Raw genomic sequence first — 18,772 nt, 5'->3', positions numbered from 1 at the left:
TGACTGTTTAATTGTTTTAAGATATCATTTTAACATACATGTTGTTCATATAGTTATTTATTCATGTTTGAGGTTTTTCCGTCTATTAATTAAATAGAAGATGCGAAAAAGGGAAGTCGCTCTTTGTTTGTGAATGGATGCATGTCATGTATGTAACACGTACAGGTCGGTGTCTGTCGTTCCTCCACCGGTGTCTTGACATTTACTGACCTGTTCCCAGGAAACGCTGGGAAACCCAGGTTCACAAAGTGCAATCCCACTCCGGGGTTTGCAGTCCACCGTGTGGATTTGAAAAGTAGCGTCAGCCCGAACCAGTGCACGGCTGGAGCAAAAACATGGCCGGGGCCGCTCCTTTCTGAACCTCATTTCGGGGGCAACCTCTGATCGGCCCCAGAGGCAACTGGGCAACCGTAGCGTAGCAAACTACCTTGGTGCAGCACTTTGGGTGGTAGTCTTAACCGCTGTGGTGTTTCCTCTTTTCGTCGTCCATTTCCATTTCCATCGTGGACACAAAGCGTTCTGTCAAACATCAAGCTCAGAAAAAAAACCAAAAGAATATTTGAGTTTTCAAAACGATGTTTAATATTGAAATTGGATGAATTGACCTTGTAAGAGATGGAAGTGTGTGTGTGTGTGTGTGTGTGTGTGTGTGTGTGTGTGTGTGTGTGTGTGTGTGTGTGTGCACCCGTGGTTCCATCCTTCCATAAATCCATCTATCCATCCATCCACCTATCCACCTATCCTCCCATCCACCCATCCATCCAGCCATCTTTCCATCTATCCATCCATCCAGCCATCCACCTATCCACCCATCCATCCATCTTTCCATCTATCCATCCACCCATCCACCCATCCACCTGTCCATCTGTCCATCTATCCATCCACCTATTCATCCATCTGTCCACCCATCCACCTGTCCATCTGTCATCTATCCATCCACCTATCCATCCATCGTCCATCTATCCACCTATTCACCCACCCATCTATCCATCCATCCACCAATCCATTCATCCATCTATGCATCTGTCCATCCATCACCCACCCATCTATCCATCCATCCACCCATCTATCCATCCATCCATCCACCCATCTATCCATTATCCACAGACCCATCTATCCATCATCCACCCACCCATCCATCCACGCATCCACCCGCCCACCCGTCCATCCAACCATCCAGCCATCTATCCATCCATCCACCCATCCATCCATCCATCCACCCATCTATCCATCATCTACCCACCCATCTATCCATCATCCACCCGTCCATCCAACCACCCACCCATCTATATATCTATCCATCCACCCATCTATCCATCATCCACCTGCCCATCCATCCACGCATCCACCCGCCCACCCGTCCATCCAACCATCCGTCCATCCATCTATCCATCCATCCACCCATCTATCCATCCATCCACCCATCTATCCATCATCCACCCACCCATCTATCCATCCATCCACGCATCCACCCTTCACCCATCCACCCAACCATCCATCCAACCACCCATCTATATATCCATCCATCCATCCACCCATCTATCCATCATCCACCTGCCCATCCATCCACGCATCCACCCGCCCACCCGTCCATCCAACCATCTGTCCATCCAACCATCCAACCATCTGTCCATCCAACCATCCGTCCATCCATCCGTCCATCCATCCATCCATCCATCCATCCATCCATCCACCCATCTATCCATCATCCACCTGCCCATCCATCCACGCATCCACCCGCCCACCCGTCCATCCAACCATCCGTCCATCCATCTATCCATCCATCCACCCATCTATCCATCCATCCACCCATCTATCCATCATCCACCCACCCATCTATCCATCCATCCACGCATCCACCCTTCACCCATCCACCCAACCATCCATCCAACCACCCATCTATATATCCATCCATCCATCCACCCATCTATCCATCATCCACCTGCCCATCCATCCACGCATCCACCCGCCCACCCGTCCATCCAACCATCTGTCCATCCAACCATCCAACCATCTGTCCATCCAACCATCCGTCCATCCATCCATCCGTCCATCCATCCCTCCATCCATCCATCCATCCATCCATCCATCCACCCATCCATCCATCCATCCATCCATCCATCCCTCCATCCCTCCCTCCTCCCATCCAGCCGCTCGCGCTGGCTCCCAGCTGACCAATAGGAGCGTCGCTCTTATCATTGGCTGTCCGCTCAGTCCGTTCAGTCGCCATGATACAGCAGCGGAAACGAGCCGAGCAGCGAGAAAACAAAAGAGAGCACGCAGTCGCCCTCGCTATCTGGTATGCTCTTGCAGGTAAAAACAACAACAAAATAAAACGTTTTTCTCCCTCATTCAGCGACGATCTCTCTGCGTCTTCTACACCAAACGTTTGGGCGAGACGTGTTTTTTTCGGGATATTATTTTTGGAAGTTAAGCTTGTAGAAAAACAGGATCTGTTAGCGCTGTGCTAAGCTAACGCTAGCCCAGTAGCCTGGCTCAATGGGAGCGATGCGTGCTAATGCTAGTTAGCTTAGCTCGCCGTGGCCAGCTAATGCGTTGCTTTGTGGCCTAACCTTAATGCGCAAGCCAGTGTTTTGGCATTATATAAACAGCAAATTGGAATTTCGCTTTTGTGTAAAAGTATGTTGCTTACGTTGAGTATTAAATCTTTTTACATTTTAAAAGATACGCGTACTGTCTCGCTAGTTAGCAAGCTGGATAGTTATGTGGCGGATGCTATATTTAGTTTGTTAGCTATTTAGGTTAGGGCTGAATTAACCAGTTGGCAACAATGAGAAGCAAATAAGTGTTTGAATGTATAGATATATTTCGATTGAATCGCTGTGGTCTCACGTTGCACATGTATCTGTATTCGCTGTGTTTCATGTTGTCTTATGTAACTCAAGTCAATACAAGAGTCAGATAGTGGTGTTAGAGCAGCTCGAATCAAAACAATAGGCAATGGTCATTAAAAAAATTCGAATTTAACAATTGGCAATACGTAATAAACATAAAATGGGAAATTCGGCAATATACAATACACCTAAAAAGGAAGAATTAACCTGTCATCAATTCCGACAAAAGTAGGAAATTGTTTCTTGGGGGAAAATGGTTATTGGTTATTTCCTCGTGGCGTTGTAAACTGATTTATTCATATAAATTCGTATACTGTCAGCAATATAAGGCTGCAAAACATAGAAAACATAGAGTATAATTTTTCAAAATGATTTTGGATAAAAAGTTTTTTTTTTATAACTTATTTTGGAGATGTTGGACCCTAAAAAAATCTAGTTAAACCGTAAAGACGGCCAGATATACTTCAATAATTGCAGGGCAAGGTGTCAATGAACATTGTCAATGGTTTTTAAGTAATTGATTGTATCCCACATTTAGATATTCTTAATTTCCCCCAAGCGATTAATAAATAGTTTTCTCATCTGCTTCAGTGTTTGGTTTATTTGACATTTAAGTGTTTTTCTCAGTGTTACAGGAATGCCCAAGGAAAAATATGACCCGCCAGACCCCCGGCGGATGTACACCATCATGTCCAGCGAGGAGGCGGCCAACGGGAAAAAGTCATACTGGGCCGAGCTCGAAATCAGTGGTGAGTTGTCCGAAATCCACAAATGAAGTGATGAGATGCTGGTATTGCACAAGCACCAAGATAGACTTTCAATATATATATTTTTTCCCTTATTCGTATTCTATCCATATGACTGAAGTTATGAACCAGACCAACAACAACTCACCCGGAGTCTCTTATAAGTCCTTTTACACAGCCTGTTGACAGGCCGGACTGTTGCGCCGTTATTCAGCCTCGCCGTTCTGTCTAAGATGTATGGACACGGAATTGGGGGGCATTGTTGATCTGCCACTGAGCTGGCAGCGGAGCTAGTCACAGAGCCGAAACCATGCTGAAACGGCGTTTGTGTAAAAGGGACAGCCGGCATGCCGGGACAGGTGTGACGGTTTGATGATGTGTTATGTGTGCGACCCGCCACCGGGGGGGAGTTAAAATTCTCTGCTGCAAACCTACAGCAATAAGGAACGACTGTTACGACTGCGAATTGACAAAGAAGAAGCAAACGGCTCCGTCTAGGGTCCGCATGCCTTTCTGCCTCGAGCGGCTTCCCACGTCACTTAGATTTCTCCTCCAAAGTATTTCTGATCGCACAAACACGTTGCTCGCACGAATTTGCCATTGTACGCTGCATTATATAAAACATTATGATGCACAGCAACTTTGCTTTGGTTGGAAGTGTGGTATAAATGTGCACAGCTAACAAAAGCACCTGAACACTCAGTTCACCCACCGTTATTGTGGCGCTGTAATGTTTATGTCGCTGCCCCAGGCGTATGTTATACGTCATGTGAGAGTCCGACACTCTTGTGTTGCATGGCCCATGATCATGCCTCTGAGTCGGGCATGCTATCTACAATCACACACGGGGGCAGCATTTATGCCACCATTGTATGGGTCGGTGTAAAAAAGCAAAACCATGATGGAGGCGGGTCTTCTTTACGTCAGTATTGCTGGATCTCTGTATCAAAGGGGCTGTGGAGAGTCAGAAACCACATGCCAAAATCTTCCACCCTTCGAATTTATACACATTTTGTGTCTACTGCTGGCACGTTTCACAAGCTAGAATTGGACTGGACTCAAAACCAAGTAAATAACTTCTGTGTATAAAATAATGACGTTATTAATGTTGGCGTTGTCTGTCACCATATATTTATTATATTGTGAATATATTTTTTTAGTTGTTTGCCCTTTGAAAACACTATGTAGAGGCAGATTTAAACTCTTAATGGTAAATGTCCAGCTGAGCAGATCAAGATGTCCCATTTTCGCAGACATATTTTGTGATGTGGAAGCTGGACATGGCCACGGGTGGTGGGTTCCAACAGTCGGATCTGTTTTTAGATTCGGCGTAAAGCTGGCTCAATGTGGACCACGAGTTTTGGGAAATGAAACTTATTTTCCGCAACGATTCCTCTCCAGGTCGTGTGCGGAGCCTGAGCACGGCGCTCTGGTCGCTGACCCACCTCACTGCCCTGCACCTCAGCGACAACTCCCTGTCCCGCATCCCGCCAGACATTGCCAAACTACACAACCTGGTGTACCTGGATCTGTCGTCCAATAAGATCAGGAGCCTGCCGTCGGAGCTTGGCAACATGGTGTCTCTCAGGTAGGACGAAGTGCCAGACCTGAAATTTTTGAACTGGAGTAACATTCATGCAAGGATTTACAGTCTAATATAATTTATAACCTTCATGTTATCATTATCGGCATTCTTTTTTTTTTTTTTTTGTTTGTTTGTTTGTTTGTATAGTCACGCAATGTAAGCTGTTTCTGTTGAGAATTGACCCATTTCCCCAGAGAAGGAGTTTCTGACCCTCCTTGTTGTGCTCCACAGGGAACTTCTTTTAAATAACAACCAGTTGCGCGTTCTGCCATTCGAATTGGGGAAGCTGTTTCAGTTACAGACACTGGGCTTGAAAGGTGAGTTGGGCCATGTTCTGATTGTGCGGTGTAATACATAGGGCACACAGTATTGCAAAAATGGACAGGACAAATCCTTTTGAGATTCTTTTTTGACCTGTGCTCTGAATGTAGTCATTGCCTTTGAAACTCCATGCTCAGTCTGTCTTCCCCCCCGTTTAAAATTATTCAACAAGAGTTATTTTGGCTTTGACAGGAAACCCACTTGCACAAGAAATCATGAGCCTCTACCAGGAACCCGACGGCACGCGGCGACTGCTCAACTACTTGTTGGACAATCTGGCGGGAGCCATCAAGCGAAGTGAGTGGTTTCTCTTAGTTTAACGAAGGTGTTCACGGGGCGTCGGAACGTCTGGAAGTACAGGACCAATCTGGCTAAAATAAAGACCTTCAATACTAGTTTGAAATCGTCGATCCAGTAGGAATGTTTTAGAGGGAAATTATTCCAATAAAATTTGCATGCGTTGTTGTTGAAGTATAAAAGCGATACATATGCAATATATTTGATAATGCAACATTTATTTATTTTTAAGAATGCATCCGTTTTCAGCTGTCATGGGATCATTTTCAGCACGTTGGAACAGGGCTCCGGACTTACTTTCGACGAGTAGCGCTGGTGCTCCTTACTTAAAATTTAAGAGGAGCAACAGCACTAAATTTGGGAGCGCCACTAAACTCAACATGCAACGCACCACATTCATATTTTACCATCTTAACTGTGTTGCTGATAAATGCTTTGGTAATAAATTGACAATTTACAGAAATAACAATGTGCTGTTTCATTTTAAAGGAAAGGTCAAAGTGAATAGAGCTTTAACGGAAAAATTTATTTAAGTTAAATCCTGCTTTTTTTTTTTTTTTTTTTTTTTAACAGACTCCCAATAATAAATTAACAAATGTAAACATAAGGTATGTGGTCAGTACATTACTGTCATTAATAACCATGATGAGAGCCTTAGGACTCTCTCTAAAACTCACACATATAGGCACACAAGGGCTGTCAAACGATGGTTAAATATTCAAATTCTATTCGAATTGTAAAAAAAGGAAATAGATGTTCAAATCTGAAAATACACATTTGAAAAAGAAAATGCTCTGTTTGACCCGAAATGTATTATCTTTGACAAATGTTGCACACATACATCCACATGCATCCTCTTTGTGCGCTCTTTTTTTTATTATTATAATTATTTTTTTATCAGCTAGCTGAGCAGGTGCAGGGACAGCGTTATTTACAGTAAATCAAAAAATGTTTTAAAAAAAAAAACAGACCCAGGGTTCTGGAAGAGGCTCAGAGCCAGACCTAAGAGGTGTTCCGGGCTCTGCCAGCATCACACACCCCACACAGCGCGGGACGGAGCACCGGGTCCCACCGGGGGGCAGCGCGGAGGTCCGGTTAAAACAATTGCTTAATTAGCCCCCCCCCCCCCTTTTTTTTTTCTGGGCCGCTTCCTGAAATCTCACAACAAAGGATAAAGGGCGGAGGAGCAAAATAAAAGGACCAAAATGTGTAATTTTCCTGGAGAAATGAGCCGTCCTACCCCTGTCTGGGTCGCTGCTCCTCAGAGGAGGAGGAGGAGGAGGAGGAAGTGGTGGCGGCGGCTGTCATGTCCGAGCCCATGTCTGAATAGAGCAGGTCATTGTCCAGAGAATTCACAGCGAGCAAGTGGGCGTGTTGAAGACATTGCGCATGTGCACGCACACACTTATACATGGATTTTTATGACAACTGACGACTTTATGGCATGCCGTGAATGAGCTGTGTATACAACAGCAAACAGCTCCAAGCGTGTTTCAACGTAGTGTTTCGGACAATGTCTGGAACTGATTTTCCGGACAGTGTCCGAAATTTGTATGTGAAACAAATATTAAAATGAGGTGGAAGTTGGAATTTCAGCCATTGTTCAGAAATTGTCCTCTTAAATAACTGAATGTGTGAATTTGATTATTGGTGGAAATTGAATCGATGGTTTCTTAAATGATTCAAGGATAGTGAAGCTAATCTAGAATCCATGTTCAGTTTGTGATGAGCCATGTGAATACAACCCCACCCTCCTCTGTTCAGTACCCACAGAGCAGCCCCCCGCCCGTTCATGGATCTCACTCCAGGAGCCGGACCGAGCACGACCCTCAGGTAAGGACTAAACCCAAATCTACCATGGCACTCATTCACATAGTTTTCTGTTTCTACTGAAAATAAATATATTCTGTAATGGCCAAAGGTTATTATTCTAGATAACGATTGAACCAGAATCAATGGTTTGAGTCTTCCAAATGTTTGAGCTCGGGATTCCACGGTAGTTTCATTATGCATCTCTACTGAGGGAAAATTACACAGGCATTTCTAAAGTAAACTAAATTAAAACATTCTGTTTTGCAAATGAAACATCTACCTTATACGTTACTACTTTTAATTATATTGGTAAGGGAAATAAGTGGTGAAAGTACAGTAGGTGCATTTTTTCGAATTCACTAGCTGCCTTTGAAACTAAATAATAACATCCAACTTGGATGTTATATTATCCTGCAAAATCAACTTGAATGAAAACTAAACTGAACTTGCAGAGAGGATTGCTCCACTGTCAGCTGTACCACTTTTTAGAGGGGGGTTAAGTGAGAAAGTCTTGTGAAATCTAGTGACGATCAATTCTTCAAAAAACAAGATGGTATTTCTGACGCTTTCTTCTGTAAAATATATTAAGATTTAGGGAACTTGGTACCCAAACTTTTCTGTTTAGGGCCTTCTAAAGGTCATTACTAACAATAAACATTTTACATTGAAGTCAAATTCCCTGAAACTGGCAATTGTGATTCAGCTTTTTTTGACTCAAACTATCAGTTGTTGCGTGTCAGGTAGACGACTCATCCTAATTTACGGTACTATCGTATGACTGGTCTAACCTGAACAAAAAAAGTTCAGTCCAGTGGTGATAAGAAGTCGTGGAAAAATGACTCTTCTTTGTCAATGGAGCAGGGGAATATGATTGAGGCAGGCAATTTGTATGTCCATTGAAACATTACATCTTTACAAGTCGGATGTGGAAAGTTTATAATGTAAATCTCAAATTGTAACCATTCATAGGCAATCACATTTTGATTTAACTTAAATTTCTCTTCAGAATTTGTTTAGTTTAATTCATTTAATGATAATGACTTTTTGTTTTTCGCTTTACCTGAGTTAATTCCAGTAGCCCAAATGCAATGGTGTAATGACACTTCTTTGATAAATGAGTTCATTGAATCTGTTAATAAGATGTAACAATACTTGTACACAAGGGGAATTTGGCTCTTGCAATATATGTACAGGCCACAAAACTTATCTCTAGACTGAAATTAAATTGAGATAATGTATCAAATTGTTGTCGTTGTCTGAGAGTCCTTGGGGAGTTGTGCCTGGCGTTGCTGATTGCGTGCATGTTCACCACCCGTGTTTGCATAATTTAATACATATTTACTTTACTATATAATTCTTTTTCAGTTTCCTGTGCAAGCAGTTGTAAAATTGCACTGAACGAAACGCAAACTTCCAACACGGTGCTAATGAGTCAATAATGACTGAGCTGCTTAATAGTAGCATCAGATAGCAGATAGCTGTATATATGTGTCATGGTTTTTTGATATTCGATTTTAAGGTCACGATTCAATTTTCAATATAATCCCCCCCCCCCCCCCCCCCCTGCACCGACTGCTATACATTGTTAGACGATCAGGTTTTGCATGTAAAGAAAAACTTTCTCAAGAAGTAACTTTTATTTGAAAAATAACAAATATGAGAATTTAAACAACATACCCAAGCAGTTAGGAGCTTTGTCCAAACTTGACTTAGATAAGTACACTAGAACAATAAACAATAAGTTACTTTTAAAACTACTTAGTTAGTTCCTCACCAAAATAAGCGCAGAAAATTGGATGTTATTTTTGCAAGAGGGGAATGCTGGTGGTAAAAAGGCAAATAACTACCTGTGGCGCATGGGACCCCTTTGTAGAGCAGAGAGCAGCTCAGCCAATTCCAAACCAAATTTCATGGAAGTGTTCGGAGCCAGGTGAGCCGCAGTCGACTCCGAGGGGCCCGCAGCCTCCGGTGCACACTGCATTTATATACCGGCGGATCTGGACCGTCCCAAAACGGTGTGAACCGTGAAACTTCAAGCTCATTTTGATCGAGTTTAGCTTTCGAATCTGAATCCTGACACCCCATCTCTTCATAAACCCTTAAATTGTGGTGTGTCGTCAAGGTGGGGGAAAAAAAAAAAAATTTAAACCAAGTTGTGTTGGGAACATCTACCTAACTGCTGAACGGTCGACACCTTTAGTTTAAGCGGTGTGTCTCTGGTGTCCTTCCAGCGCTCTTCTCAGTGATGTGCTACAACGTGCTGTGTGATAAATACGCCACTCGGCAGCTCTACGGCTACTGTCCTTCTTGGGCCCTGAACTGGGAGTACAGGAAGAAGTCCATCATGCAGGAGATCATGGGCTGCAATGCAGACATCATCAGCTTACAGGTGAGAGATGGAGCTCCATTTTTTTTTTTTTTTTTTTTTTTTTTTTTTCCCCTTCCTGTAAAATCAATGCTGAAACAGCATTTACAATTTATATCAACAATACATGCTACTAATAAATAAATCCTTCATAACAAATTCAATGCCCATCTTTGTGGATGATACAGTTCTGTATTGCTTTGCTGATACTGTTCACTCAGCCACTGAAACCCTACAACAAGCCTTTGACAAATTAACAAATGCACCTTTTGATTTTCAATAAGTCCTGAATTCAAACAAGACAATTGTGGACAATAGTTTGCATATTACCAATGTGAATGGGGGGGGGGGTTATTTGTAGAGAAACAAAGCTAAAGTGTGTGTGTGTGTGTGTGTGTGTGTGTGTGTGTGTGTGTGTGTGTGTGTGTGTGTGTGTGTGTGTGTGTGTGTGTGTGTGTGTGTGTGTGTGTGTGTGTGTGTGTGTGTGTGCGCACTCACACGCCTCTGCCTACACTCTATAACCCCTAGATTCAGTTTATCACTGAGATTTATTATCGGTGACAGTTATTCCTCTCATCATTGCATGAATTATGTGAAAATGTTGGGTGGGCATCTCTAACAGTAAGACATGAGAAGCGTTGTTTTTATTTATTTATAAAGCCCTTAATGGCCAGTTGCCATCATGTATCACCTCATTATTTAATTGCTCCTATAGCCATAATTGAACTCGCTGAAATGATTGGCTAATGCTTGAAGTCCTGCTTGCAAATACTTAATTTGGAAAAACTGCTTTTACTTTCTGTGCTGCACACACTCGGAACAGATTACACACATTGAAACTTGACACAATTTTATCTCTAGGTCAATTTAGGTCAATGATTGCAAACTGCTCTGCCAATGAATGTAACTTTTTTGTTTTCTTTGTGTTATTTTGATGTAGATCTCATCGTAATTGTAAATGAGTACATGCCCTCAATGATTTTTGACAATATATAAAGGTTGAATCAATTGAATTAGGGATGCTAATTTAGAAATTTTCTGACCGATAGCAGACTCGTATTGACCGATCATTACCAGTTATCAGACAAGATTGACATGTACTATTTACAATGGACTAATGTCTGTGACTAGGGGTGTGCCGTTATCGTTCATGATAATACCTGTATAATTTTTAATAGATTAAAAAAAAAATAATAATAAATTCATACCATGATAATGACAATATTCTGACTTGTTGACGATGTTAGGGATGGACATGAGTGCTCCATAGGGATGTAGGTATTCGTTCAAGGTATAGAGTAATCGCATTTCTACATTGTTGTATTACTTAAAATGATATATAATCCGCCGCGGTTATTGGTGTTACTGATGTCAAACGGTGTTTAGGCATGCACAGATTACATTACTTGCTCACTGTCCCCATCATCTAGTTTATTAGATTTTTTAGAAATAAAACCCTAACCCCTTCAGTTAATTTTTGCGTATCAGCGCCGACGTTAATCAAAAAAACCCCACTCTGCACACCCTCCCGTTGTAGAATGTCACAAGTATATTAACCTGTGGGAAAAATTCCTCACCGTGACGTCCATATAATCCAGTCACACAACGTTAATTCATTTTAAGCAGTTTATAGCAAATACAGAGTTTTAATTTTGTTACATTGTTTAATTTGTAAACAGCTTAGCTTACCATGGCCGCCACTTCCTGGTTGGGGGTCTGGTTAAGCTGTCCTCTTACGTGCCTGAAATAAAAGGGGCGCATGGTTGCACATGGTCGCCCCCATGAGTTGCATTAGAAAATAGATTGAAAAAAAATTGACTGTGTAGGCTATTTTTCTTTTACCATGTAACAAACTTTTTAAAATTACCCTTTACATTTATTTTTTATCATTTTCTTTTAACTGATAGTATTAATTGATCAAAATTCTTATTGTCGCTTCAAAGTTAAAAGTCAATTATTAAATCCCTAAATTGAATGAATGAATGAAACCTGAGATCTGTGAATTAGTGGCTCAGGTATTAATTATCAATCCTGACACACCCGGTTTGTTTGTTTGTTTACAGGAGGTCGAGACGGAGCAGTTTTTCAACTTCTTCCTGCCTGAGCTGAAGGAGCAGGGTTATGATGGATTCTTCAGTCCAAAGTCGCGAGCCAGGACAATGTCGGAGTCGGACCGCAAACACGTTGATGGATGTGCAATTTTTTACAAGACAGAGAAGTAAGGATTTTATCAAATAATGACAAATATAGTTGGAATTCATATTATTGTCCTAAGATTGTCATTAGGGTTCCACAAATGACACTTGAGTTCCAAACCAGGATAGAATCAAGCACCAAACCGATACTGTTTTCTCAAGATATTTACACAGCTGCGTAGCAGTTGGTGTAATTTGAGAATAGCTGCTCTGCTGTAGTGCTTCATTTTCCATTACTATGCTTAAATTGGGGCATTGGAACATTTGCTCCACTGTTGATATTGTGCTTATAGACAAACCATGTACAGTTAATCGGTCCTTTAACCTAGCAAAGTGATTTTATTCCTCAGCCTGTGAGGCAACCTAGTTCTACCGTAGCTGCCACACACCAGTGAGTAGAAAGGATATTTTCTGTCCATGACTTTAATCATGTTGACCCTTTTAAGTTTTTTTACATTTCTAAAATGACCCCAGAGCAAGTATAAACATTCTATCAACCTTGAATGTTAGAAAACCTGCATTTGTTCAATTTAACCGACACATTCATTCAACCGACGGTTCATTGATCAAATATTTTCTTCTAAACTAGAGGTGGGCGTTATGGAAAAAATATTGAATCACAATTTTTTTTCAGGCAGGATCACGATCCACAATCTTATCATGGTTCTTTTTCATGTTGATTTTTTAATCAAGTAAATGAACAGTACAACCAAAATAATTTCGCCATTTAAAAATAAATAAATAGAATATTTTTTTTATATATCTCCCTCTGAGGTATCAAAACCTAAAAGAAAAAATAACGGTTTGCTATTATTGGTTTATTGGTGTGTTTCTAATGAAGTTGTGTAAAATGGCTCAATTTGATGGCTCCTTTGTCACTATCAAAATCTGTAAATAGATTTTGTGTAATGTTATTTACCTCTGAAGTTACTCGTAAATCGCTTGTTTTTCCTATTTTGGATGCATTTTAAATCGGATTGAAAATAAATAAATAGAAACCTTAAAAGGGATTAATTTTAATTATATTAAAATTTGCTCTCTGAAGCGGCGGGGCGACCAGTGCAACATACAAAGTCTCACCGTGCTTGGCTCCTAATGTTATTATCACAGTGAGATGTTTCTGGATCGTATTTAACAAATACGTCATAGGGATAAATCCTATTATCCTGTCTTGTATTCATTTACAAAGGGGGGGGGGCTCTCAGACAAGAGCTGGCTACCATCGTAAAAGGCCACCAGAGCGGACTTGTTCGTGACGGACATCACTTTCTCCACTACATGTCCGTGTTCCCCGTTCTCCAAACTAAACAAATTGTTTTATTTTAGATCTTTTTTTTTTCTGTTTTATTAATTGAATGAAAGAAAAGCCCCATGCCCGCCCTCTCTGCATAGTCTACATACGCATGGCTATAAGTCTATCTATCATGATGCAATATTGATTCTTCTGATAATGATTTTATATTTCTGTGCCGGACAGTTGATGTACAACTGTTTTGTTTGGAAAGTTCTTCACTACCATGTCAACAGTTTTATAATGTAATGATTATCATAGCTTTGTGTACAAGCAGTAACCTTAAAGCTGGCCTGAAGTGTCGGCCTTATTGCGATAAAATTGCTTCTTTTCTAATAAATTGTAATTTTTTTAATTTTTTTTTTTGCATAGGTTTACCAGTATCTGCACAGATGCCCATCAACTTTTTGTCCCTAGTTCCACACACTGCTCGCATTCAATCCTTCCCCCCGTGTCCCTGTGCTTCCCTCCAGATTCAGTCTGGTGCAGAAGCACACGGTGGAGTTCAACCAGCTGGCTATGGCGAACTCCGAGGGCTCTGAGGCCATGCTCAACAGGGTGATGACCAAGGACAACATTGGTGTGGCTGTCCTGCTTGAGGTCCGCAGGGAGATGATGGAGCTCTCCTGTGAGTAGCGACCCTGCTCGGGCCTTTTGGGCCCTGGGATTCTTGTGTTTTACCTGCGTTTTGTTTGATGTGGAGCATTACAAAATAATTGTGTATATTCATTGACAATCCATTTGTAACCACTGTTAAGTTGTTTTTGAGACAAACAACACTTCTGGTACCCAAAGGCTCCCAGAAGTAGTTTTTGGAGTGATGTGCGGCAGAAAAGCTAGTGTTTCCAATATTGGACTGCACTTGCTATATGAAGTCAATTTCATCCTGTGGCAAAGAGCCCGAACACACTGACTTGCTCAAGAGCCTAAGATAAGATTTATTATATTTAAAGCAACACTGTGTAACTTTGTCTGAAATTAATTTATTTTACTGGACAAATATGGACTTTATCAGTCACGTTTCAATCACAGTCTTGTGTTCCAAACACAAGACTGTGTAGTGGCTCTCCCAGACCCTCTCTTCCCGTGGCCTAGGTACCAGATGTGCTCGGCCTGGCAGATCAGCTCGCACATGCAAGTTAGAGGGTGAAACAAACCCTGTGGCGTAATAAAACTGAGGCAGCGCAAGGTACGGGTGCCGGCCGCACCACTGGCCCGTCTCATCCACACCGTCGGGGAGGTGGAGCGCCTATGTTTTGCATGAGTGTTATTACAGACATTTTGACTGGGATGTGTATAATTAAGCCTTTTTATTTGTTTATATAAATTTTACCAGGCCATAACTGTAATTTCTGAGCCAAACATCAAGGAAGTGACAGTGTCGTAAAGCGTGACACACTTTTCCCGGGGTTTCGAACCCGAGCACAGAGGTTTCATAATGCAGGTGTTCGGGGGGTTGGGTGGGAATGAAGGATGTGCCATTCTCCATATTACAGGTCAGTGTACCATCAAAATTATTCTGAAGTTGTTATTTTTAGGTAAAAAAATAAAAGTTACATCGTGTTGCTTTAATTTATTTTAATTTTTTGTCTAACCCATTGTTATGTGCATGAATGTATATAATAATTTACCAATCGCTCTCATTGACAGCCTGTTAATATTCAATAACACTTTTTTTAATTTAATTTAATTTTTTTTATATTTCCCCAGCGGGCAAATCTCTCCACGGCATGGAGAAGCAGCTGCTACTGGTGGCCAACGCCCACATGCACTGGGACCCGGAGTACTCCGACGTCAAGCTGGTCCAGACCATGATGTTCCTGTCGGAGGTGAAGAACATCGTGGATAAGGCCACACGCAGCCTAAAGCTGTCCTCTGTCTCCGGAGAGATCAACGCCATCCCTCTAGTGCTGTGCGCCGACCTCAACTCCCTGCCTGACTCCGGTGAGTGAGCTAGCGTCGCTAACCAAGTGGCCGTTGTCCTTGTGGAGGAGCGCTGGTGATGGAAGCTTCTCTCTTCCCTTCCTCCCCCCTGTAGGCGTGGTGGAGTACCTGAGTACGGGCGGGGTGGACTGCACCCACAAGGACTTCAAGGAGCTGCGCTACAGTGACAGCCTGACCAACTTCAACTGCAACGGCAAGAACAGCACGTCCAACGGCAGGATCACGCACGGCTTCAAGCTGAAAAGCTCCTACGAGAATGGACTGATGCCTTACACCAACTACACCTTCGACTTCAAGGTGATTAGCAGTGTTTCTCCTGGTCCAAAGTTGGAAAGCATTTAGTTGTTGTTTTTTCTGCCTGTGGTGATGTTTACTTCTTTGAGACTCCTAGACCACACAAGGGATTCTGAATTGACATATAAAGGACGCCCGTGAGTGGGATGTATTAGGCAGCAAGTGTTCTTGAAGTTGATGTGTTGGAAGCAGGAAAAATAGACAAGCGTAAGGATCTGAGCGACTTTGACAAGGACCAAATTGTGATGGCTAGACGACTGGGTCAGAGCATCTCCAAAACAGCAGGTCTTGTGTGGTGTTACCATTATGCAGTGGTTAGTACCTATCAAAAGTGCTCCAAGGAAGGACAACTCGTGAACCAGTAACTGGGTCATAGGTAGGGCTGGGCCGATCATGAAATTTTTGCTGCCGATTGATCGTCACCCCAATAATGAAATCGATCGGCATTGTTGTCTCATCTTTGGTGGGAGATTTTTTTAAATTGTATTTATTTATTTTTTGTGTGAATGGGCATGGAGATTTCATTGGGAACATTACAGCTGTATTGTACTATATATCGACTTAAAGAGGGGTCCCCAACTCCACAGACCCCAGTTTTAATAGGACAGTTGAAATAGGGGTGCTGAGAATAGATAATAAATTACTTTATTTAGCCGCGAGGGAGAAGAGAAAGTCAGACAAGAAGCAGGGAGCTGATCTATTGTCTGGGCTAGACATGAATATTCATGATGTACACATTCTGAACGCTTCCTCATCAGCTGAGTCGTCGTATACGCCTTCTTCTTCTTCCTGCAAAAGGGAGAGTTAAAAACAGTGTTTGCAATGAATGGTGAACTTAAGAGACAGTGTGATCGTTGCAGGAAGAAGTTGGCTTTGTTTATGAGGGAACATGTGGTGTTTAAGCCACATTAAACAATTTATTGAAATTTATAGTGAAGGTAGGTTACTTTATACATTTAAAAAAAACATGAACAACTTGCAATTATGAAGTATTCATTTTTTTGCGTGTGACAATGACTGTAACTTACCGCGAATCTCCCGATTATGAAATTACCAGCCCTAGTCGTGAGCGCCCAAGGCTCATTGATGCATGTGGGGAGTGAAGGGTAGCGTGTCTGGTCGGATCCCACAGAAGAGCTTCTGTAGCACAAATTGTTGTAAAAGTTAGTGCTGCTATGATAGAAATGTGTCACAACGCACAGTGCATCACAGCTTGCTGGGGCTGCAGAGTGGTCAGAGTGCCATCCTGTCCACCGCCGAAAGCGCCTACAATGGGCACGTGAGTGTCAACTAGACCATGGAGCAATGGAAGAAGGTGACCTCGTCTGATGAATCCCATTCAAACAAGAAGGCACCAGGATGCATTATGGGAAGGAAGAAAGCCGCAGAGGCAGTGTGGTGCTCTGGGCAATGTTCTGCTGGGAAACCTTGGGTCCTGGCATTCATGTGGATGTGGATTCATGTGACTTTGACATGTACCACCTACCTAAACATTGTTGTAGACAAGGTACACCCCTTCATGGCAACGGTATCCCCTCATGGCAGTGGCCTCTTCAGCAGGATAACTCGTCCTGCCACACTGCAAAAATAGTTCAGGAATGGTTTGAGGAACATGGCAAAGAGCTCAAGGTGTTGACTTGGCCTCCAAATTCCCCAGATCACAATCTGATGGAGCATCTGTGGGATGTGCTGGAACAACAAGCCTGATCCATGGGGGCCCCACCTCACAACTTCCAGGACTTAAAGGATCTGCTGTGGTCGATTGTGGCTGATCGGTGTGGTTGTTATTCTGTGCTGAATAAATGCAGCAAAGTAATCCTAGCGGTGCATTTAGCATTTATTTTTTAATTGGAATCAAAGTGTTGAACGAGGGTCGAAGCCTCCACTTAAACTGTCTTAAACTCCACCTTTCGAGGGGACGTACAACAATTCCTTCTCCGTGTAGATGGAGAACTGTCATGAGTGGGTCGCCCTGAGACTCCCCACCCCCAGGACCTCACCTACCAACACTTTGCTATTTTCTTAAATGAACCGGCTCCCTTGAAACAGAGCGTTACCGTCACCGAAACGCAGACCCACGGAAATATTTGCTGTGAAAACACGCCACTTGGAGAAATGAGGGAGTAATGAATGGACGTTGCTAATATTCATCTTGTGGTTTCCTGAAAAATGTGATTTTGAAAAAAGATGAACCCCATATTCCTGTAAATACCGGTGGCGGTTGTCTGTTGCTGACTCTCCTCTCCGCCTCGCTCCGCAGGGTGTCATCGACTACATTTTCTACTCCAAGCCTCACCTGAACGTGCTGGGCATCCTGGGGCCCCTGGACCCCCACTGGCTCCTAGAGAACAATATCAGTGGCTGCCCGCACCCACACATCCCCTCCGACCACTTCTCCCTGTTCGCCCAGCTGGAGCTCCTCCTGCCCAACCTGCCCCCCCAGGTCAACGGGCTCCACCTGCCCACGCGCAGGTAGTGAGTCCTCCACCACCCAGGGGGGGCGCTGCAGCCACAGCCTCCACCCTTCCACCCCCCACCCCCCTCCCACCAGCTCAAACACATCCTGTAAAATAGTCACACGGTGAGGTCTGGCCGACAGGGATTTCCTACGATGTAACAGATATTCTATATTTTCCTTTTCCTTTTCCTTTTTGTTCATTTTTTTTGAGTTTCCTTTTTTAATTTTATTTTTGAACTGCTCGAGTCAATCCTGTATGTTTTATATTATCTTGTGTTGGACCCCTCCCCCCCCCCACACCCCCCTCCTCCATCCACACGGCTTGCATCCCCGCAGACGGTAGCTCGCTCGGACTGTCGCTCGAGGCGAGGGCAGAGCGTTCACCTTATTTCCTGGTGGCGAAGCGGCAGAGCTGATGGTCCGTCCTCTACAAACCTTAAACCAGCAAAGACGACGGAAACGTTTCCGTCGCGGACCTCCATCACCGTCTGCCGCTCGCCGCCCCCCAGGATGTGACCGGGCGTCTGGAGTGTGTTTCTGGCGTCCCTCTGTGGTGCTGAGTCCTCCCGCGGTGCTACAAGTTAGTTTTCACCTCCCAACACCGGGCCC

At 43.1% G+C, this 18,772-nt stretch overlaps 1 protein-coding gene across 1 annotated transcript; it reads left to right on the top strand.

The window, feature by feature from the left end:
- Positions 1–2,269: 2,269 nt before the first annotated feature.
- On the top strand, positions 2,270–18,181 carry cnot6a (CCR4-NOT transcription complex, subunit 6a; the record flags this gene model as incomplete). The annotated part of the gene is made up of 12 exons (XM_080008712.1): positions 2,270–2,313; positions 3,483–3,604; positions 5,003–5,189; positions 5,418–5,503; positions 5,700–5,804; positions 7,569–7,637; positions 9,848–10,005; positions 12,045–12,199; positions 13,941–14,095; positions 15,178–15,411; positions 15,506–15,708; positions 17,966–18,181. The coding sequence occupies exons 2-12, from the start codon at positions 3,493–3,495 to the stop codon at positions 18,179–18,181; spliced, it is 1,680 nt and encodes a 559-aa protein (XP_079864838.1). The 5' UTR covers positions 2,270–2,313; positions 3,483–3,492.
- Between the last annotated feature and the right edge of the window lie 591 nt (positions 18,182–18,772).

The sequence above is a fragment of the Zeus faber genome (assembly GCF_960531495.2).
Source record: "Zeus faber genome assembly, chromosome: 10".
NCBI classification, from domain to species: Eukaryota; Metazoa; Chordata; class Actinopteri; order Zeiformes; family Zeidae; genus Zeus; species Zeus faber.
This window is presented reverse-complemented; position numbering and strand designations above follow the sequence as displayed.